This window comes from Plecotus auritus, assembly GCF_963455305.1.
Source record: "Plecotus auritus genome assembly, chromosome: 2".
Classification (NCBI taxonomy): domain Eukaryota; kingdom Metazoa; phylum Chordata; class Mammalia; order Chiroptera; family Vespertilionidae; genus Plecotus; species Plecotus auritus.
In genome coordinates this window covers 25,278,566-25,302,135 of record NC_137771.1, presented here as the reverse complement: position 1 = coordinate 25,302,135, position 23,570 = coordinate 25,278,566, and the positions used below count along the sequence as shown (strand labels likewise).

General features: G+C 42.0%; 1 protein-coding gene across 2 annotated transcripts in view; it reads left to right on the top strand.

Annotated features, from left to right (window-relative positions):
- MTF1 (metal regulatory transcription factor 1) overlaps positions 1 to 23,570 on the top strand; it is a 39,815-nt gene that overhangs the window by 3,013 nt on the left and 13,232 nt on the right. For both annotated transcript variants that reach the window (XM_080657852.1, XM_080657851.1), the window contains exons 3-6: positions 17,268 to 17,506; positions 18,707 to 18,838; positions 20,763 to 20,836; positions 21,282 to 21,418. In XM_080657852.1, the coding sequence (XP_080513978.1) occupies positions 17,268 to 17,506; positions 18,707 to 18,838; positions 20,763 to 20,836; positions 21,282 to 21,418 (582 nt within the window). The remainder of the gene's footprint in view (positions 1 to 17,267; positions 17,507 to 18,706; positions 18,839 to 20,762; positions 20,837 to 21,281; positions 21,419 to 23,570) is intronic.

Genomic DNA, 23,570 nt, shown 5'->3' with positions numbered 1-23,570 from the left:
GACCACTTTCAGAATGATGAGAGCAGTGTTTCATGGCTCAGCCTAATAGATTTGTTGGCCAGCTCTGATTGTTAGAAAGCTTTTACTTGTATAGAGCCAAAATCGGCCTTCCTGCAGTTGCCCACTCTTTCTAGTTCTGCCTTCTTGAACAATAGCAAGTTAAGCCTTCCTTTCGAAGGACAACCCATCAGATATTTAAAGATCATGGATTTCTTTTCATCTTCACCTGTACAGGCTAAACACCTCCATTTATTTAAAGATCCCTCTTACGACATTTTCCCCTTGCTTATCATCAGCTTGGTCACCTTTGATTGTACGAATTCCAGTTTCCAAATTCCTCTTAAAATTCATAATTGAGCATAATCTCACAAGTGTAAGTCAACTAGCACTGAATACTGTGTGACTCATCTCTTGATCTGGACACTGTACTATAATTACTATATAGCATGTATTTTATTAATAACGACATCATACTCTCAGCTTGTACTTGGAAACCTCCAGACTAGTGATTCTTATTTGGGACAGTTCTGTCCCTAGGATACATCTGGAAATGTCTGGAGACATTTTTGGTTGTTACCTGGGGGAAGTGCTACTGGAATCTCATAGCTGGAATCCAAAGATCCTGTTAAATATTTCACAATAGCCAAAACCGGTTTGGCTCAGTGGATAGAGCATCAGCCTGCGGACTGAAGGGTCCCAGGTTCGATTCCGGTCAAGGGCATGTAACTTGGTTGCGGGCACATCCCCAGTGGGAGGTGTGCAGGAGGCAGCTGATCGATGTTTCTCTCTCATCGATGTTTCTGACTATCACTCTTCCTTCCTCTCTGTAAAAAATCAATAAAAATATATTAAAAAAAAAATATTTCACAATGCACAGGACAGCCCACCCACAACAAAGAATTATGTGGTCCACCCGGCCAAGTGTGGCTCAGTGGTTGATCATTGACCTATGAACCAGGAGGTCACTGTTCAATTCCAGGTCAAGGCACATATGCAAGTTGCGGGCTTGTTCCCCAGTAGGGGGCGCACAGAAGGCAGCCAAACAGTGATTCTTATCATTGATGTTTCTAGCTCAATCTTTCCCTTCCTCTCTGAAATCAGTAAACATTTTTTTTTATTTTAAAAAATAACTCTGTGGCCCGAAATGTCAATTGTCTGTGTTCCAATAAAACTTTATTTACAAAATGGGCAGTGGGCTGAATTTGGCCCACTGGCTGTAGTGTGGACTAGAACATAGGAGCAGTAGTAGATAAAGATGGAAAGATAGTAGAGATCCAGACAGGGAAGGCAGTGATAGCATGCTAAGTGGTTTGGACTGTATTCTGGAACTAGAGGGAAACCATGAAGGTGTCTGAACCAAGGAGTGATATGGTTAGAGTAGCCTTTTTAAAAAGGTTGCTCTGGTAACTGGTTTCTTGATTGCCCAGACAGGAGATAGTTGTAGTTTAGGTTTGGGGTTTCATTTGAGTCTGATGAAGGATAGTGGCCTTTTATGTGGAGAAAATCGAGAGCTTTTCTTGCAGTATAAGAGAACTTGGTTATGAGAGTCTGAAGATTGAGTTATGAATTGGGTATGATTCAAAGGATTCATTCAATTTTCCAAGTGTGTTGAGTTTCTTCTGTGTCTTAGCATAGGGGCCACACAGATGATTGGCAGAACTTCAAGTCTAGGTAGCGAGCTAAGTGGTTAGAGTCCACTGTGATAGGCCCTTCAACAGAGGCATATTCCTAGTGCTGTGTGCATGCTGAGGAAAAAGCAGTTGATTCTGCTGTCCCCTGTCCCCTCTGGGGATGGCGATTCCATAACAGAATTCAAGAAGACAAGAAGAGGAAAAATTGATGAGTTTGTTTGGAGTATGTTAAATGCACAGTCCTTGGGGAAAATTAAAGTGAACGTGTTGAGAAGTCCATTGGAACTGTGAATCTGAAGTCGAGGAAATGGCTTGAGATTAGAATTGTAGATCCATGAAGGGACAGTAGTTCAAACTACTATGAGTGAGTAGTTTAACTCAGGGGAGAAGTCAGAGTTGATCTGAGAATTTAAGGGTTAGAAAGAGAACCATAGATCACATAAAGAGATGGGTGAAATGCAGTGTGTGGAAGCTGAGGGAAGAGAGTTTCAAGCTGTGTGAGTATTTCTGTGTGACCCTGCAGAGGGATTGAAGGGCCCAAGAGAAGCCATTAGTTCTGCTATCTGCAGTTGATCACATCATGAAAAGATGTTCAGTAGCGCCCTGGGGGCTGAAGCCAGATTTTGAGTGATGGAGAAACAGGTGGGTGGTGAGGAAACAGGAGGCAGGAAGTGTCAAGTTTTTCTTGTGTGTGTGTGTGTTTTTTTTTAAATATGGTAGTTGGAGGAAGAGTGTTAAGGCAGTAGTAACGCAAGGGGATTGAATCATTTTTTAGCACAAAAAATCTGACATAGTTTAGGGCCCATCAGTGTTAATGATTACTAGTGAAAGTGTTTCAAGAGCAAATGTTAGGGAAACGTTAAGTTAAACCAGAACAGAGGTTTGATTATTACAGGGTTTCTCAGGGCTTTTGGTGTGCTAATAACTAAGAAGGAAGGAAAGGCAGAGTTCTCCAAATGTTTTGAACTTGGGAAACTATTTTTCACTTTCATTTCCAGATCAGTGTTTTGTGGAACACATTTTGGGATATGCTGATCTAGACAGAAGAGGACGTGGTAGGGAGGGAATGATTATGCAATCAGTGATACGAGCTGTCACTTTCCCACTTTGCACTACTGGCAAGCCTGGTTTACTGTTCATGTCTCAGGTCATTGATAATCATGTTGAGTAGGACAAGGTCAAGGGTATTATGAGCCCTTGTTCAGTGTACTGTGGATTTAGCTCACTGGACTTTCCCCTCACCACATTTTTCCATTCAATTGATGAGGCCTACATGGAAGATTCTATAACCTGTTTTTGAAATCAATAGGTGTGGGGTAGGTTGGGGATTGAGAGGGAAGCAGAAGTGGCTTTTAGTCTTCTAAAATCTTGCTAATGACCAGGCATTCAGGAGACTTGCCTTCCTGAAGTACCATCTTACCTTAGCTTTTGCTTTCACAGTGATTTTATATATTTTTTGGCATTTAAATCCATTTTATAAACTTGTTTGGTAACACTCTTCATGATTCTTTACTTCTCCTCCCTTCTCTTTTTACACTTAGTCTGTTTCTCCATTTCCCATTCTCTTACTCTTAAGAAATCTAATCATTTGAAAACTAGTTAGTCTTCTTGGCTACTTAAGCAGCTTATTTTCCTGAGTCAGATTTTAGCCTGAATTTCCTGTTTACCCCTGATTGTTCCGTTGCTTTCTGTAGTGTGTAGTTGGCTTACCTATTACAGTCATGTGCCACATAACAATGTTTCTGTCAAGAGGGACCTGTCAACAAAGAGCCGATGGTTCCATAAGATGGTAATGGAGCTGCGATGTATTGTAGAATTATATACCTGAAACCGGTATAATTTCATTAACCAACGTCACCCCATTACATTAACAAAAAAGATTATAATGGAACTGAAAAATTCCTATTGTCTAGTTGCTCCTAGGCTACAAGCCTATATAACATGTTACTGTACAAAACAACATGAGATTAAATCAGGTACAAGAGAATGTGATGCAATCAAGATATACATTAAACACGAGATGTGTGAGACTGCTGCTAGCCTAACACAGCATACTGTTTTACAGCAAACTTTTTTTGTATAAAGAGTATACCCTAAAATAACAATAAAAAGTATAGTATAGTAAATACATAAACCAGTAACATAGTCACTTATTATCGTGATGAAGTACTATGTGCTGTATATCATTGTATGTGCTGTACTTTTATACGACTGGCTGTACAGGTTTGTTTACTCCAGCAACACCACATTTAGCCTGGGTGTGCAGTAGGCTAGATTTGTATAAGTGCGCTCTGTGATGTTTGCCAACAAAGAAATCTCCGAAGGACGCATTTCTCAGAACATAGCCTCGTCATTAAGCAGCACATGGTGGTACTTCACTGCTTTTTCCACATGCTTGCCTTGTACAGAAACAAACCAGCCAGAGCCTTGCTACAGACACGGTCTTTCTCTTCCACAGGGACACTGGTCATTCTGACTCTAATTTCATGTATCTTATCCTCATACTTGCTGTTTGACTATGCCTACCTGTTGGTTTGGTAGCTTTGAAAAATTTCCAGTCAAACTAGTGTTACTCTGTTTCAGATCAGCATTCTTACGAGTTGCTCCCTAACTTGAATCTTTGCCCTTCCTGAGAAGCTGCCAGGACTGACACTGTGCTGTGAATATTTTCGTGTTCATCCATCTCTGTTTGAAACACAATGGTGAACAAACAGCACAACCACCTGTTGCAGCGCTGCCCCTGAAGTCCCCGCCCCTGTGATTTACTGACCTTGTCACTTTTCTGCTGAATAGCTGTCGGCGAAGTGTGAAGAAAGCCAGCAGTCATATACCAAATGTGTTCTTCTCATAACAAAGTATCCCAGGGCATTGACTGAGAAGGAGTATCTTTTTCTGCCGAGAAGCATAGTTACAGTGATGCTTTATGAATTAGGTTGCTTGCTATATTGGTTAGTGACAAGAGGAGACTTACTGTTTCTACTGTGACAGATTTGAAGTAGAAGAGTAAGGGGGAAAATCGGACTCCAGTGTTTCAGAGTCTTTTTGCAATGGGTCCTTTACTCTGGGTTACTTCAATCTCTCGTTCCTCATTATCAGCCCCTCAGGCTGGGGAGTGATCGGTCCACTCAAACAAACCAGGATGGTGGTGCTGGCTTTCCCAGAGGGGAACCGCCCACTTTCATTCTTTGTATATATTATCATTACGTTTTTGTACAGGTTCCTTCTGAACTCCCATGGAATTGCCATTTAGAACTAGGAAAGACGGAGACAGTTTTTGCTTGAAATTCTAGAGTTAAGGATCCATTCATTCTTTCCACAGCTTTCCTTGTTGGGTGTCTACTTTTGTCAAATAGTTCCTCCCCAGGTCTTAGAATCCAGTATGGAGACTGCTAGAGGCTGTATATGCAAAGTTCTGTCGGAATCCAGGGCTGGGAGCCTTTTCCGTTTACCACCAGATGAAGCTATTGTAGCGCTGTCCCCTGCATGCCTGCGTGTGTGTTACACACCTCTCCCTGTCATCAGCATTTCCCTCACTGAGGCTTGCTGGCCTGGAAAAGGGACAAGAGTGGTTTTGTGCACATACTGGTTTTCCAACATGGTGCTGCAGGAATAACAGGTCTCAGATGTACATGTTATATAGGCTGTACCTGTTGGGTTTTGCTAAAATGTTGCTATTGTGGAACATTGGAGAAAGAATTTGCATTTTCATGTCTTTCTCTTATTTAAACCAAGCTTATTCTTAAAATTGTTTTTTCTTGACTTGCACAGGGATAATTTAGACCTTGGTTCCATCTTTGTTTTGGTGTATACGATATGGCCTTGGGCAAGTTGCTCTGTTACCACTTTTGTAAAATGGAAATAAAAATATCTCATTGCATTTTGTGCAGATGAAATGAGATTTATTCATAATAAATATACAACACTGTAAGCGTAAAACATTTAGCTTAATGTCTGGTGCATCGTGGTTGTTCAGTGAATGTTTATTTACTTCTCTTTCTTGTAGGCCCACATGGTTCTTGAAGGAGGTTGGGAGGTAATCTCCAGTTTAAGAAGAGTTTACATTGGTCTCTGTTAGGAACTCTTAGGGATGCATTTTCTCCTTAAAACAAAGTTATAAATTGTGGTTAGGTTCCAGGACAGTCTACAGAAGTCCTGATAATTCGTAATTAGCTCAACTGTCATATGAATACCACTATGGAATGTGAACCATGGTTTATGACCATGTTTTTAAATGAGAACAGGTTTGTAGTCCTACTGCAGGGGTTTCAGCCTCTGCCACAGCTAATCCTCTGCTCTCCCACTCGGCTCCCTTTGACTTCCTTAGCACCAGGCCACTGATGGATACAGTGGAACCTCGTTTCTCGAGCGTCTCCCATCTCGAACAATTCGTTTCTCAACCGGACAGCCCTTTCATGCTGATACCTGTATGATGAGTCATGCATCTCTCAGGTGACAGATAAAGGAGAGAATGCGCAAATATGAGTCAGTTTACCACTGTTAAAATCTCAGGATATTGTGCTGTGAATATTTTCGTGGTTTTTTTTTTTTTGCTTTTGTTGCTACTTATAATTATTGTAAAATTTTCATTTTTTACTGTACATTTCTTTTTGTTAAATTTACATTTCGTGACCTTTTGTTTTTAAAGTGCTTATTTATAGGTTAAACAGTACAATAGACATGTACTATTTATAAGAAAGGTTAAAATAAGGAATCATTTGGGGTTCTGGAACGGATTAATTCAGTTTACGTTATTTCTAATGGGAAAAATGATTCGGTTTTCGAACAGCTTTCAGGAACAAATTAAGTTTGAGAAACGAGGTTCCACTGTACTTCCACGGTGGGCAGTTGTGGCACCAGGTAAACCCGAGGCTCTTAAAGCTAAAGAATGAGGACTCCCGTTATGCTGGCAGTAGCAGTGGGAGAGGGTGCGATGGCTTGCGTCTATTGAGTGCCTGCTGTATGGGAGTCGCTGTATCAGGGGCTTTAATATAGTTTTGTATTTAATTTTCATAAACAATCTTATAAGGTAAGTATTATTGACCCTCATTTTATAGATGAAAAAACCGAGACTTAGAAACATACCATCAGCAAGTGGTAAACTGAGATTTGAACTGAGGACGCTCTGCATGTCAAAGCCTATGCCTTTCTAGCATAGTACACATTTTCAAAGACGGGGAGAAGGGACACAGACCTGTGAGCTGTGAAAAGGGCTGGGAAATTAGGGGCAGCACGGTGCCATTAGTTCTAAGGGAAAAGGTTGAGGAGTGGGAACAGCTGTTGGGCGGCCTGGTGAAGAAATGAGGTCAGTTCACAGCTCTGCGACTTCTCCTCGAGCTCTGGTTGTACCATATGCGTGGAAGGAATGAGATCAGTGCCAGCAGAGGAGCAGAGTCAGTATCAGGGAGAGGGAAGGGGAAGTCCCTAGTGATGGGGAGGGAAGGACAGCTCCTTCAGCCACAGTATCCCAGCCAGTCATTTATTTGTAAGAATGTTCATATGCTGGGTGTTCAGAATCAGAGACTCCATTCCTTAGTACGGGGCTGTTAATGTATATAGAGTTTAATTCTCTCAGACTCAGACCCTGCCTTTTTTTTTTTTTTTTTTTTTTCCAGAAATTTTTTAAGCCTTGTCTCCTGGAGGTCTGGGTTTTAATTTTCTCATTTTTGTTTATTTCATTCACCTTTCCTTTTCTGATTCTGTGGACTTAACAAAGGCAATCATCTTTGTTAGATATTTCTCTATTCTAGAACTACTTAGAACACTTTGTAAAGCAACATCAGTTCTCTGAAAGCTCATGCTTCCTGCCCCACTGGCATTAGACCCCATCCTCAGTGAGCCCAACCTGTGCTCTCTCCAAGCTCCTTAACTTAGCGATCCTCAGCCCTCTTTTGAGGCTACATAGGAACGTTAAAGTGATGCAGTTCGCAAGCTCTCTTGGAGAAACATCATCTGTTGGAATCTTCAAGGACATGTTCATATTGTATATACTCTTACTTAATTTTGATAGGCACATTAATCATGAGTCACCTCTCCCTCAAGTTCTTTGACGTTAGCTTGGGCATCACCTCCGTGAGCAGCTTATCTTAATCATTCCCCAGTCTAAGTTAAATGCTTTTTCTCTTCATTTCTCTATATTCTGACATCCATTTATCAGCACATTTTTGTACCATCCTGCTCTTCTCCGTTTGTTTGAATCTCTTCTTCATTTTGAGCTCCTTGAGAGCAGGGTCTACTTATTCTGTATTCCTAGCACGGGGGACAGTAGAATTCCTGGAACATAATTTTTTAAATTCATGCATGTATGATATCCTTAATTGTGTTTAAATGTACCACATGTTGCAATACCTTCTCTATGTAACCAGGAAAACTTACATGGTTTTTTGCAACTTCCTGTTCGATCCAGTTTGAGGGAGGTTTAATTTTTCCTTTTTGTGAAATCTGGTGCTGTTTAAAATGATTCTGAAAGTCAGAATAGCGACTTCCATTACTGGCTCCCTCCAAATGGAGTGAGAGATTACTCGTTTATTCAGCATTTTATGAGGGAGTAGGCATCAGCTGTTTCTCCCACCTTTAAATACAAATATCATCCTAGTCTCTATCTATCCCCTACTAACTCTCCTGTCTCTCTCTTTTCTCAGCCAAGTTACTTTTTTTAAAATTTTTAAATATTTATTTTCTCACATACTTTTTATTATGTAGTGCCCATGATTGACAACAAGTGTGAACATATGACAATAGAGTATGCATGGTACAATTTTATGCGTACGTAGAAAGGAGCTCCAGAAATTAACATCTGGAAGTTGGTCCTGGCCCCAGCATTTAATCTAACTCATGGCCTATCCTTGCTAGGTGGCTCAGTTGGTTGGGCATAGTTGTATACACCAAAAGGTTGTGGGTTCGATTCCCAGTCAGGACATGTACCAAGGTTGCAGGTTTGATTCTCTGTTGGGGTACATACAGGAGGCAACTGATCAGTGTTTGTTTCTCTCTCACATTAAGGTTTCTCTCACTCTCTTCCTTCTTCTCTCTCTAAAAAGCAGTAAAAAACATATCCTCAGCTCTGTCTGGGTGGCTCACTTGGTTGGAGCATCATCCCATGCACCCAAGAGTGAGTCACAGGTTAGATTTCCTATCAGAGCGCTTACCTAGGTTGTGGGTTCCGTCTCCAGTCAGGACATGTATGGGAGGCAATCGATCGATGTTTCTCTGTCATCTCTCTTTCCCCCTTCCCCTCTCTCAAATCAATAAACAAAAATCCTTGGGTGAGGATTAAACAAAAACTTAGGAATATACCTGGTTAACTTAGGAAAAACCTGGGGTGGAGTTTTTCCATCCTGATGATTTTTTTCAATTTCATAGGATAAGTTATAAAAAATAACATGTTGGCTTCTCAGTGTATGTTAGAATAGTGGGTTCATTTGTTAAAAGGTCAGGGTAATGTCTCTTGCCCCATAAAAAGCAATACTGGGAGCCTGCTGATTTAATTTTCCCCCAAATTATATTGAGTTTCTGATTTATCTGTGTCAGTTATCCAGTGAAAATTTTCTCTTAAATTCATGGTAGACAGTATCCTGTCACCTGTGTGCTGCTTTACCACTTTCATTTAGTAGTGAGTTGGGCAACGCAGGTCAGTTTTAATTTTTACTTGGAATTCAAACTAATGTTGGTTTAACTTGATTACAGTGAAAACACAGTAGTCTGTAAAGAGCACTGCAGTATAGGGAGGCAGTAGTGGATGAGGCTGTAGATGAGAGCATGGGGTCGTGAGCTTACCCAGTACCTGGATTTGAATTCCAGCGCTGCCATTTCCTATCTGTGTGAACTACAGAATTCCTTGAGTCTTGTTACTTCACTTAGTAAGCATTGCTTCACCTTTAGGACTCAACAGTGAGGTCTTTTACTAAGTGTTTTATGATCTCTCCAGGTTAAATTTCTCATTCCTCCAACTTTGTCTCTTCAAAAAACACCTTTGAGCTTACATTCTCCATGGCCTTGATCATCTGGTGTCAAGTGGGGACTGCCTTCCCTGACTGGTGTGTGTTATACACTTTAAATAGATAGGATTATATTTGTTAATTACTTTTTAATAAAGCTAGGGGGTGTGTTTATATGTTCTCTAGTTCACCATTTGAGAGGCTTCGGTTGTAGCTGGCCACTTCATGTGATAATTGGTCCATCTGGACCTTTTGTTTTGGTGTATGGGACAATGCTCTAACCAATAGAGCCACCCTGCCAGGGTCTGCATCTTTTATTTTGAACCTCTGGTTTAGGTATAAGCATTTCTAAGGCTGTGAACTTTTTGAAAGAGATATTTATCTTCATATTCCTGTTGCTGAGCATGCACTTGACACATAGAAAGCCTTTAATAAGTACTCACAGAACTGAATTGAATGGAGTAAAACCTTTCCTAACCAGATTTTGCCTTTATCTACCTTTACTTTAGTTAATTTAATTAGATCATGCTGTTTATTTTGCATTGTTTTGCATATAATTCTTCATAGCATACAACATCGTGGTTGAAGGAACTGATCAACTCTTTCTAAAGACAGAGAAAGAAAGGAAATGTACTTAAAGTATGATAGAGACACATTTCCTAGCTATAATATTTGTTAGGGATGAATAATTATGAGATGATGTTGCATCCTTTTATTTAAAAATCTTCTGTGCAATTAGCATAATCAAGCACCTTCTTGAAAACAGAAGGAAGAACATCGGATTTCTTATGAGTTTATGCAGTGCACCAGTGAATGATCAGAATGTTTCATAAAATTTTGACATCTAATATATAGTGTAAACATATATTAACTTTAAGACATTATAGGTTTAGGCAGAATTTGAGGACAACTTTTAATCAGCAGGTGCACAGCTTTTGCAAAAAAAAAAATGTAGAATTTGTCATTTCATAATTTGCTTCAAAAACAGCTGTCTCAGCCGAGTTTATTGAAAGCGTAGTTCTATTCATTGTCTCCAGCTTCATGCTTTTCTCTGATTTCTCAACCCATTGCATTCTGGTTTCTGTTCCTACTCCTCCAATGAAGCTAGTCTTGCTGAGGCAATTATGACTTTGTGAGTTGGCCGAATCCAAGAAATGCTTTATCAGTCATCTCTGCCACATTTGACCTAGTTAACATCTTCCTTGAAACTATTTTCCTTTGTCACTTGTAGTCCTTGTTACTATTTTTCTCAGCATCAAGTCCTGCTGGTTTTAGTTTGTTCATTTGTTTAGTCATTTATTCCTTTATTGAACAAATATGAATTGAATGCCACTTCTCCACAACAGTAGGCCCTGAGGCTATGGCATTGACCAAGACAGACATGACAGATGCAATCCCTGTTCTCATGGAACCTATAGCCCAAAAGGCTATTCATTCATTTAACTCAAGAAATATTTATTTAGTGCCTCCTTAGCTACTGCTGTGCCTAGCAACTAGACAGATCCTATCTAATAAAAGAGTAATATGCAAATTAACTATCACTCCGCCTCGCCCACCAGCCAATCAGGAGCGAATATGCAAATAAACCCAACCAAGATGGCTATAGCCACAGAGAGCAGGAGGGAGGCTTGGGTTTCCCTGGCAATGGAGGAAGCCAAGCTTTCCGCCTGCCCTTGCCGGCCTAGGCCTCCACTCAAGGCTACAAAGTTTCAATGATAGAAGATACATAAATCCAAAAAGAAATGGCGGCAGCCACGGAGCTGGAAAGAGCAGGAGGCTAGGGTTGCCCCCGTCGATGGAGGAAGCCAAGCTTTCTGCACACCCTGGCCGGCCCAGGCCTCCACTTAAGGCTACAAAGTTTCAATTATAGAAGATACATAAATCCCAATAGAAATGGCTGCCACCACAGAGCAAGCAGAAGGCTTGGCTCCACGCCAGGCTACAAAGTTTCAATTGTAGAAGATAAATAAACCCCAGATACCAGGGCCTCCGCTTGGGTCACCAGGGGGCGTGGCCGGCCTGCAAACCACCACAGGCCCCTTGCCCAGGCCCCCCCATGCCCCAAGGGAACCCCCACCCTGATCCAGGACACCCTTCAGGGCAAACCAGCTGGCCCCCACCTGTGCACCAGGCCTCTATCCTATCTAATAAAAGAGTAATATGCAGATTTACCATCACTCCAACACACAAGATGGCTGCCCCCATGTGGTCAAAGATCCTGCCCCCATGTGGACATAATATGGCCGCCACAAGATGGCCAGCAGGGGAGGGCATTTGGGAGGGACCAGGCCTGCAAGGGAGGGCAGTTATGGGCGATCAGGCCTTCAGGGGAGGGCAGTTAGGGGTGACCAGGCCTGCAGGGGAGGGCAGTTAGGGGCAAACAGGCTGGCAGGGGAGCAGTTAGGCATCAATCAGGCTGGCAGGGGAGTGGTTAGGGGATGATCAGGCTGGCAGGCAGAAGTAGTTAGGGACAATCAGGAAGGCAGGCAGGTGAGCAGTTGGGAGCCAGCAGTCCTGGATTGTGAGAGGGATGTCCGACTGCCCGTTTAGGCCCGATCCCGGTGGACATCCCTCAAGAGGTCCCAGATTGGAGAGGGTGCAGGCTGGGCTGAGGGACACCCCCCCCCCTGCATGAATTTCGTGCACTGGGCCTCTAGTAATGATATAAATTGTTAAATTATTTAATCTTAATGGTATTATATGCTTTAAAGAAATAGAGGAAGGTATGAGAACCTATAGTAAGAATACCTAATTTGTGGTGGGAGTTGGGAGTCAATCAGGAAAGAGTTCCTTGAAGAAGGAACATTTATTTGAAACTTGAATTGGCCAAGTAAGAACCCTGATGGGAGTAAGGATTGGAAGGGCAGGGAGATAGGGAAGGGTAGTTAATTATTGATTGTACTGTTACTTATAAAGTTATCAGCTGTTGTAGCATCTTAAGAATGAAATTCTGCTCTTATCTTTCGTGCTTGCCATAGGCTTTGATTGAGACATGCAGAGTCCTTGATTGCAGCACTCACAGCCATTTTCTCTTTCCTGGTCAGTGGTTATTTTGAAATCTCTATGTGGCAGCACCAAAGAGATTTTTAGCTTTGATGGGAAGTCAAGATATATATTTGAGAGGATAATCAATAAGTGTCCAATGAGTGGTATAGTTAAATACTGGAATTCAGAGAAGGGCACTGTCACTTAGACATGGGATGATTAACATCCCATGAGGGCTTTGGAGGTAGGTAGTGAAGCTTGAATTGAAGAAAGAGACTCAGAAAAGCAGAGAAGAAAGGCACCAGCCATTTCCAGTAGAGAAAAAGGAGAAAGCAAAGGCAGGTAAGTGGAAATCCAGTGTTGCATTTGGGGAAGGGTGTACCAGCCTGTAGGCCTAGACAGAGCCTACTTTGTACTGGAGTAATGCAATAGAAGACGGAAGAGGACCTACGAAGGATCTTGACTATCAGGCTAAGGAATTGAATTTATCGTTTGAGCAGAGCGATGGCATGTGTAGAACAGTTTCAGAATAAATCTGGAGTGGGTGGCTTCAAAGCCAGGCTCTGAGACATGAGAATGCCTGGACTACTGGAGCAGTGATTCAGTTCAATAGATGTTTATGCAGCACCTTCCTGGTGGCAGTGGGAAGGTTCAGGAATGAATAAGTGAGAGCACTTGCCTGAGGAATACAGACTTGTGCAAGATCATATTGAAGGTTGGATAGATGAGAGAGGAGAGGGAGGGGAGACCAGAGGAGTCAGGGCCCCTCATTCCCCCAACACCACTGGTTTTAGGGGTTGGCAAATGTGGCCCATAGACCAGATCCATCCGGATGTCTGTTTTTGTAAATGGTTTTTACATTTTATTTATTTACTTTTTAATTATTTTATTTTATTGATTTCTGAGAAGAAGGAAGAGGAAGAGAGAGCTAGAAACATCAATGATAAAAGAATCATTGATCGGTTGCCTCCTGCACACCCCCAACGGGGATTGAGCCCACAACCCGGGCATATGCCCTGACCAGGAATCGAACCCGTGACCTCTTGGTTCCTGGGTCAACGCTCAACCTCTCAACTGCTGAGCCACACCTGTCTGGGCTGGTTTTTACATTTTAAAATATCAAAATAAGAACAATATTTCATGATGCATGAAAATGACATGAAATTCAAATTTCATTGTCATAGTATTTTTGGAGCACAGCCTTGTTTGTCCATTTATGTATTGCCTATGGCTCCTTCCACATAGAGCAGCAGAGCTGAGTAGTTGTAACAGAGACTGCAAGGCCCACAAAGCCTAAAATAGTTACTATTTGTCTCTTTTCAGAAACCTTGTCCACCCTTGAGTCACAGCCATCCTTATCTCATTCTTCTGTTTTCTGAAACAGTGTCTCTCTTCCTACCTGAAGTTTTCCTTCTATCCAGGCTTTTAAATATCCTTCTCTTTATGTTCTTCCCTAGATCCTCAGCTTCACTCTCTTCAGGGACCTTTCCCCTCCCAGATATGCTCAAGACATGCCTTCCTTAGAAAACAAAAACAAACGCTTCTACTGCTGGTCTGCATCTCTAGTCTGTACCTCCACTTCACCTAGACCAGGGGTCGGCAAACTCATTAGTCAACAGAGCCAAATATCAACAGTACAACGATTGAAATTTCTTTTGAGAGCCAAATTTTTTAAACTTAAACTTCTTCTAACGCCACTTCTTCAAAATAGACTCGCCGAGGCCGTGGTATTTTGTGGAAGAGCCACACTCAAGGGGCCAAAGAGCCGCATGTGGCTCACGAGCCGCAGTTTGCTGACCATGGACCTAGACTGCTGACCCCAGCAGTCCATTAAAACTAGTCTTGCTGAGTCATTAGTGAATTTCTAGCTACCGGATGCAGTAGTTTCCTCAGTCCTTATCTTCCTTGTTTTCGCCGACATTTAACATTTTGATCATTCTTTTCTTTTTTTAATTTAAATTCTTTATTGTTTAAAGTATTACATAAGTCTCCTTTTTCCCCCATTGACCACTCGCTGGCCACTCCCACCCCTTAGCACATGCCCCCCCACCCCGTCTTTTTTCTTAGAGACCCTTTTTTTTTTTGGCTTCTGTGACATTGCTCTCCTTTGCTTCTCTTCCTATTTCCCCAGCCCTTCCTCCCGCTCACCCTTCAATGGCTTCTTTTCTTATACCATTACCTTAAACATTGGTGACTTTCACGGTCTAGCCTTTGTCCTCTTATAAGAGCTGTTATTTTATTGAGTACCTACTGTATGGCAGTCACTGTATTTAAATGCTTTATGCAAATTATACCGAATCCTTACTCAACACCAAAAAGATAGATTTTGTTTCCTCCATGTTAAAACTAAGGAAAGTGAGCTCAGTAAGTTCAGGTGATTTCCCCAAGGTTATACAGTAAGTAGCTGCAGGTGCTGGAATCTGAGCCTGGTGTAGTTTGCAGGTCAGTAGGCTACTATCTGTGTACTGGACCTGTTTCTTAGCTTCCAGCCTACATGTCTGACTGGCTGCTAGACATTTCCATCTGGAAGTCATGGCAGTGCCCCAACCCAGCTCCTCATCTCTCTCCCAGCCCCCATCCAGCCCCAGTTTAGTCATCCAGACCATAATCTCGGGGGTAGATCTCGACTTTGCCTCTCCCTGACCCCTTTGACTCCTCGGCACCCAGTTGTCACTACAGCTGTCATTTCTCTCCCTTTAACTCCAGTCTGTCCTCCACAGAATATCAGAATGCTCTCTCCTAAACCCACATCTGAGTGTCTCGCTGTCTTGGTTAAAACCTGTTGTTGGCGCCCCATTGTCCTATTTTTCTACTCCATAGCTTAACTGAGGCTTTGCCTTTTTCTCTCTCGAGTCTTCTCCTTCCAGTCTTTCACATACTGCAAGGGTTTTTGTGGTTCACTGTACCAAAAAACGCATTCATTTCTCCATGCAGTTCCCAAGGTGTTAATTACCTCTTTCTGGAATGTCCTCCTGTCCCGTTTGTCTGAGGAAGGCCTTTTCAGCTTGTTCCTAAAAAAATAGACTTTAACAGGCAAGCAAAAAGACACCCTCAGTTCAGAGAGAGTACCTTGGTCTCTGAGTCTTCACTGATTTCCAGTCTTTCTGAGAGGGGTTAGTTTTCCCTTTTTTATGCTCCAAGCACCATGTGTCTGTTGTTAGGCTCAGCCTGGTATATAATAATTTGTGCACGTCTGCCTCCTTAAAATTGGCATTTCTTAAAAGCAGAGATTTTGGTCTTGCTTACTTTTTCTTATCTGTGATATCTAGCTTGTTGGCTGGGACATAGTAGTTCAGTAACTGCTGAATGAGTAACACCAGTGTAGTTAGTAACACTAATATAAACTGAGGCTTTGGAGGAAGGATTAAAGGATGAAGATTTTGCTAAAGCTGAAGAGTAGACAGTACTGGCACCCTGAGAGGTATAGCATCAGAGAATTTACAGAGTATTTTCACAAATGTTTTATTGTCTTTTGTTCCACTCAAAAGCACTGTGAGACAGTCAGGGCAGGCATTAATATTCGCATTTTAGAAATAAGGAACCTGAAACTCAGAGAAGTGAAATGAAGTCTTGAACATAAGTGCCAGAATTCAGTCTTCTGTCAAGTTGAATGCTACTTCCTCTGCACCAGTGTAGAGATGGGGAAGGTTTGGGAATAAACCTACATTTAGAGGTTAAAGGAAAGGAGTGGCTCGAAGAGAAAGAGAGCCCCAAGGAATTACTGTGTGGTATAGGACAGATTTTCAGGAGAGGGCATCAGCCTTGAGATCCTTTTACAAATGAAGGGAAGTGGGGAAGGATAAAAGAGTTTGACCACCAGGAATTGAAGAGAATAATTTCATAACAGCGAAGCCAGCTTGCCAAGTAGCAAGGAATACGTGGGCATTGAGGGAAGTAAAGAAGGCACAAGGGAAAACGACTCTTTCAAGGAGTTTGGTGGTAAAAGGAAATCCAGAGTCTAGCAGTTTCATGATACATTGTTTTCATTTTGTAGACTTGAAAATATTCAGTGGAAACTGTGCTAGTATATACCTGCTAATATGCACATGACTGAGTATATAAATTGTAGGATGTTTTAGACTCAACATTAGTTCCAATCAAGATATAGTGCCATAGGGCAGGATGTTTGACTTAAACTGAAGTAAAATTTTATTTTTGTTTTGTTTTGTTAATCCTCATCCGAGGACAATTTTCCATTGATTTTTAGAGAGTGGAAGGGAGGGGGAGAGACACAGAGAGAGAAACATCAAAGTGAGAGAGACACATGGATTGGTTGCCTCCTGAATGCGCTCTGACCAGGGCTGGGGATAAAGCCTGCAACCGAGGTACATGCCCTTGACCCAAATCAAACCCAGGACCCTTCAGTCTGCGGGCTAACGCTCTATCCACTGAGCCAAACCGGCTAGGGCCAAATTTGAATATAGGTAACTGTAAGAGTGTATGCCCACCTTTGGAGGGTAGATGTATACTAAAGTCTGCAAACACCCTTCTTATAGTCACTTAGAATAGTCACCTCTCTACAAGCTATCTCTTCCCCGTTACTCATCATTTTTTGTCCAGGTGTGATTTGATCAACAGGAAGATAGCCTCACTTTGTTGTTAGAGGCTATTTTCTGTGTTTCTGTGTCATCCACATCTCCTGGGAGCCAAGCTCAGGGGGTAGCTAGATCCTGGGCATCTCTTTTGTCCTGTTGCTGAGGTGTCCTCTGTCTGCCAGGTAAAGCGGTACCAGTGCACCTTTGAGGGCTGTCCCCGCACCTACAGCACAGCAGGCAACCTGCGCACCCACCAGAAGACTCACCGAGGAGAGTACACCTTTGTCTGTAACCAGGAGGGCTGTGGCAAAGCCTTCCTCACCTCCTACAGCCTCAGGATCCATGTGCGAGTGCACACGAAGGAGAAGCCATTTGAGTGCGACGTGCAGGGCTGTGAGAAGGCGTTCAACACGCTGTACAGGTCAGCCTTCCTCCCGCTGCGCTGCCAGCTCTACCCTCGCTGTCACCATTGCACAGCTCTCCTCACACAGCAGAGTTCTCTTTCCGGGCCTTAAAGAGCTCAGCTATGCTCAGCTGTTTACAGTTCATTAGAGGATCTTGTTATTATTTAAAGGTTGACTGAAAATGATGGTACATTTGTGTATAGATTTTGTTTCTCCTGTAGTGCCATCCTGGCCTGGGGATTTGGGTATTTGGCATGGAGTGCTATCTGCCTTGGCTCAGAACCTTGGTACTAAGGCTTCTGTCATTTTCCTTCCTATCTCACTTTCAGAAAGATTACTTTCTGTCTAGCCTGAGAAATGGGGAGTGGTCTGCTCATTAGCCATTTCCCTTTTCCACCATTGGTATCAGGAGACTTACTAGTCTTCAACGTTGGGTGTAAAATAACAAACATAACAAGAGCTAACATTTCTAAGGCGCTCACTGTGTGCAGGGCACTGTTCTGAGTGCTAATCCTCACAGCACTAATAAGTAATGGAAGCCCAGCAAGGTAACTGGCTCAGGGTCTAGTAGGAGTTGGGACCAGGATTTAAGTCCCAGGCTCCAGAGTCATGCTCATACCACTATGCTATCTACTTCTCTTTGAGCAAAACATTTTGGAATGTAGAATTCTGATGCACTTAATTCTTTTTTTGCTATTTTAAAAACATTTTAAATCATATCAAGGTTATACATTCTCAGTGTTTACAGAGTAGGTAGTTCTAAAGGTTCATTACAAAAGATGTACTTCCCCATTTCTCCCCCTTCACAGCAACCACTTTCTACTCTTATAGCTTAATATTAATATTTTTATATTTACTTCCATGCTTTTAAATATTAGGCTCATATTGCTCCTTCTTGATTTTTCCATTTTAGGATATTGACTTCCCACTATGGAGTTAAGGATTAAGCTCTATTTCCTCCCCTCTCCCCTGCCCCTATCTCCGTCACACTTGGCCCTTCCGCAAAGCCCATCCTCCCAATGTTATTATTTTATTTCCAGTATGTATTATTTTTTTATTAAATCAGTACTCAGTATTTACTTAGCCATAAATGAAATTACTTCTCATAAAAGATCTTACTTGCCGTAGGCTCATGCACTTGACCCTGAAGGCTGTTAAGCTGGTGGGAGGCTCTGTAATACATCATGACAAAGGGCCTTTCCTGGGCTGTCTTACAGGCTGAAAGCACATCAGAGGCTTCACACAGGGAAAACGTTTAACTGTGAATCTGAAGGCTGCAGCAAGTACTTCACCACACTCAGCGATCTGAGGAAGCACATTCGAACCCATACAGGAGAAAAGCCATTTCGGTAGGTCTTACTGTTTTCTATTTGTCACCGGTCAGGTTCCAGCTGGGTGTCTTGATGCACTCTAAAACTTCTTTTTATGGAAGGGAACTTCCCGTCACTAGTCCTTTGGCAGTGCTCGCTCTCCCCAGGACGGCTATAACCAGTTACTGCCCACGGGAGGGAGGGTAATGAAGTCCAAGGGCACCCTCACTCTGGATGATGGCTTCCTGCCTCATTCTTCCTTTTATTTTGCAAAGCATTTGTTGCAACTCACTTATGTGGTAGGATTTTTATCAGTGCTAGAGAAATACTATGATACAGGTCCTCCTCTTGAGAAATTTAGTCTGGTAACAAAGAAGCACAGGAAACCAGACAGTATCTGAGACTGGGATGCCCAGAGTGCTTTGGGCACAGGGGAAGGGATACTTACCTGAGAAAAGGTGGGAAGAGTAGGAGGAGACAAAAGGGGAAAGGAGGGGTAGGACTACTTAGGCTAGTGGTGCAAGTATTTTATTTTTTACTTGTTTAGTGGTTTCTTCAATATCTCTCATGTATACACAAACAGGAGCTTCCATTTTTATCTATATTTAAATTTATGTATTTATACACATATATATTTAATAGATAGAAATATAGATGTTTAAGCTTAAAGGAAAGACTTATATCATCTTTCTTCTGTGTTCATAGCATGTAGCATTGTTCTGGGCATTCAGTAGGAATTCAGAAACAACTTGGATGATTATATGACTTTTTAGTGAGATAATCAGTTCATAAGGATTCCCACTAAATATAATACAGATGAAAACTGCACATAAACAATGGCTTTGACTTGTCAGGAAAGATTGCTGTTATTGTCATGGCATTGTTATTGTCATGTGATACCTTTCCCTCCTTGAATCACTCATCTCCTCATTAGGATAGCAGGAAATTGAAAAGTCTTCCGGGACAGTCACCTCTTACACACCAATTAAAAGTAATTGTATTTTAAAATGACAGCTGCTTTTCTGAGTCAGGCCCCTCTAAAGCAGGAGTATTTAGATTCTCCTTGGTTACCCTCCAGATGCTATGACACTTAAGGTACCTCTTTCCCCTTAGGGCTGTTGAGGGGACTCTGATTTCTGTTCAGTTATATACATTTTTGTGATGTTAATATTGCTAACTTTTCTTGAATATTAGGTGGGACTTGAGACGATGATATGTAATTAGAAAGTAAAATGCTTTAGAGAAGCTTTATATTTAAAGAAATAAAATATTTTGGCTTACAAGAAAATACATTCATTCATATAAATAGTAATCAAATGCCTGCTGTGTGCAAGAGTTACAGCAAATGTCAAGAACTGCATGGACCCTGCCCTCAAAGAGTTTACAGTCTAGTGAACAGATAACGAATGTGTACACAGGCGATAAAACAAGATTAGAAATGACAGGCGCCATAAAAGAAGCTAAATGCATAGGAGTTCTGAGGAGGGAAAGATTACTTCTAGCTTTGGTTATCAAGAAAGTAAAGGAAGAAGTAGATCTGATGTAAACTGAAGATTATAGATAATGATTTTGTTCCAGTGCTGGTTCAGGCTCCACGCCTTTGAGAGCCCCTGTACCCATTGTTGGTATTTCTAATCCTGCACTGGCAGTAGGTTTCCCAATGGGCTCTCATTGTCAATAGAATACTGTTAATTCATCAAAAGGCTTTTCTTGTCAGTGCTCTCAATAGGTGCCTTTTCTGCAGCACAAGAAATCCTTATCCTGGGCCATCAGCTCTCTCTGATCTCAGATTTGTCACCTTACTTTTCCAGGGACTTGTCATTCCCATGTTTAAATCCAATTTTGTTGACGTGATCTTGCTGTTCTGAACATTTTAGTTTGAGTCTGTATTTATAAGAGATGTGAAGATAAAGGTCTATTAGCTGATGACTGCTGTTTCTTTTTGCTTAAACCACATATTTAGGTGTGATCATGATGGCTGTGGAAAAGCATTTGCAGCAAGCCACCACCTTAAAACTCACGTCCGTACACATACTGGTGAGTTTGAGTTCATTTTTATTTCAATCTTCAGAGAGCCAGTAAATACCTATGTTTCTGTTGAGACCTGTAGAGCTCTGTGGAGGGAGGGAGCCTTATCAGCTTAGCCTTCTCCTGTGATGTTTGACTTACTTTCAGAGGTAAAAGGATCTAAAGGTTGGACTTAGGAATCCAACCTTAAGAAATGAAAACAGTACAGAGATACTCAGTAAAAGAACCTGGAGGGAAACTAATCTCTTTAAACTTCCCCGGAGCAGGCTATTCTCAGTGCTTTGCTCTACACTGAGTTTTAGGATTAAGATGGTTAACATATAATTTATCTAACGTATAACAGCTAGTAACCCGAACCCTCATAAGAATACTTCCCTCTTTTAGGGAATAGTAGGTGTCTTAACTCAGTGAAATGACTTCATTGTCAAATTAACACTACTTGTCATTCTTGCAGGTGAACGACCCTTTTTCTGCCCCAGTAACGGCTGTGAGAAAACATTCAGCACTCAATACAGTCTCAAAAGTCACATGAAAGGTCACGATAACAAAGGACACTTATACAATGCACTTCCAACTCACAATGGATCAGAGGTGTGCAGTGTTTTCTCTCTGGCTTTGAACTGGGCACCACAGAACAGCAACAATTGTTTGTGTATCAAAATAAAAGGTCAAAACATCTTCTCTGTGTATCTGTTAGTGAGAGGGAAGAAATCAGGGCCAAGATCTGTCTTGGGGATGGGTTGGTTGAAGCCAGAAATCTCACCAAACTCTTTGCTTCAGCCCTTGATTCAGCTCCCCCTCCTTTCCATCAGGTGTGTGGAAGAGGTCTTGAAACCCGAGGTCTAGAATGGCTTCCAAAGGCCAGCCAGATGCTCCAAAAGGGTGTATTTTCCCGTGAATATCTATAAAATGGCATATCTGTACTTGGGTTTGGAACACAAATTAATGCTTTACCTCACACATCCGTTAATCTGTCATTGGAGAACCAGGAAGAGGCTGGGTGGTCCCTTGCCGTTCTGAATGTCTGCAGACCAGAAGGTTTGACAATCACCAGTTTAAGGCACTGAACCACAGAACAAACCTCTGCAAAGTTTTAGGCAGTTTTCTCTAGTCTTTGACAAGTTCCTTCACCATATTTCCCTCTCCCACAGCTCATTTCAAGAGATCCTAGGGGAATTTACTGTTCCTACTGGTAATGTGGTATTGGGTACTTAACATATGTCTTTTAAACCTAGAAAGTGAGTACTATTATTATCTTACTACTTCATAGTTAAAGAAACAAACTGACCCCCTTTTGAGTAATGAGGTCCTTAAAGTATATAATATGATTTTGATTTGGGGAGAGACAGCATACTTTAATTCTGTGGTTTGCAACTTTTAAACAACAGAGGATCCCTTTAAACAGACTCTCTCCCTGTGTTTTATTAGTAATAATAACTAACACTTACTGAGTGTTTGCTGTGTGCCGGCTACTGTGCTAAGTGCTTTTTTATGTTTTACCTCACATGTGCTCTGTGAGGTCAGTACTGTTGTCATCCCCATAGTACTGATAAAGAAACTGGAGGCAAAGGGAAATGACTTGCCTAAGTATGCAGAGTTTGTAATTAGACTTATTAGGCAGGCAGTCTGATTCCAGAACCTGGTTCCCGATCCCTGTGTTCTAAGAGGCAAAACTGCATGTGTTGGAAGACTGCAGCTCTGGAGCTCAGCTGTCTGAATTCAGATCTAAGCTCAGCCACTAATCACAAAGAAGCCACCTTAGGCAAATGGCTTCTTTGTGCCTTGGTTTCTTCTCCTGTGAAACCAAATATAAATATTAAGATTTGAGAGTCTTTGTCTGCTAAGCTGCATTTATGAGGTCATGATCAGTTTTCTGACTTTGGTAGCAATCCAGGGATAGTTTAACTGTTGACCACCTGTACGCATTGGAGGTCCCAGTGCACAGTGCTCAGACCTCTTCTCTGGATCACTCATCACCTTCCAGTGGAAGGAGTCTCCTCCAGCCCCAGGCTTCAGTGCCATCTAGGGTGCCTTTGAGTCCTAGATTCTTATTCAGCCTGGATCTCTTCCTGAACTCTGGACTTGTACATTCAACCTCCCACTTGACATCTCCACCCAGATATCAACTGCTCTTCTCCAACTTGACATGTACAAACCTGTTCCTCCTGCAGGTTTCCCATCTTAGTAAGTGGCACCTGTTTTTCTATTGCACAGGCCAGAAGTCTTGGAGTTGTTGTTTTTTCTCTCATACTTCACATTTACTAGCAAAGCCCATTAGCATTACCTTGAAAACATATCTAGAATCTGATCACTCTTTCTGGGTACCTCATTCAAGCCACTCCCATCTTTTGCCTGGATTATTGCAGTAACCTGCTGAGTGGTCTTCTTTGCACTCTCACTTTGCCCTGACACACACTTTTCTACATGTCACCGAGAGTAACCTTTCTAAACCATAGGCAGGTAATGTCTGTCCTCTCCTCATAACTCTCCAGTAGTTCCTTGTATCGCTTAAAGTCAAAGTCAAAATCTTTACAGTGGTTTACAAGACCCTACACTCTGGCATAGTCACTTCTCTTCCTCTTGCGTTAGCCATGCTGTCCTCCTGTGGTTCTTTGAACCAGGGAAGCTCACACCTGCCTCCAGGCCTTTGTACTTGCTGTATCCTCTGCTTGGAACACTTTTCCCACTTATGCCCTCTTTCCTTCAATATCTGCTCAACTGCCTCCTTATCTAAGAGGCCTTC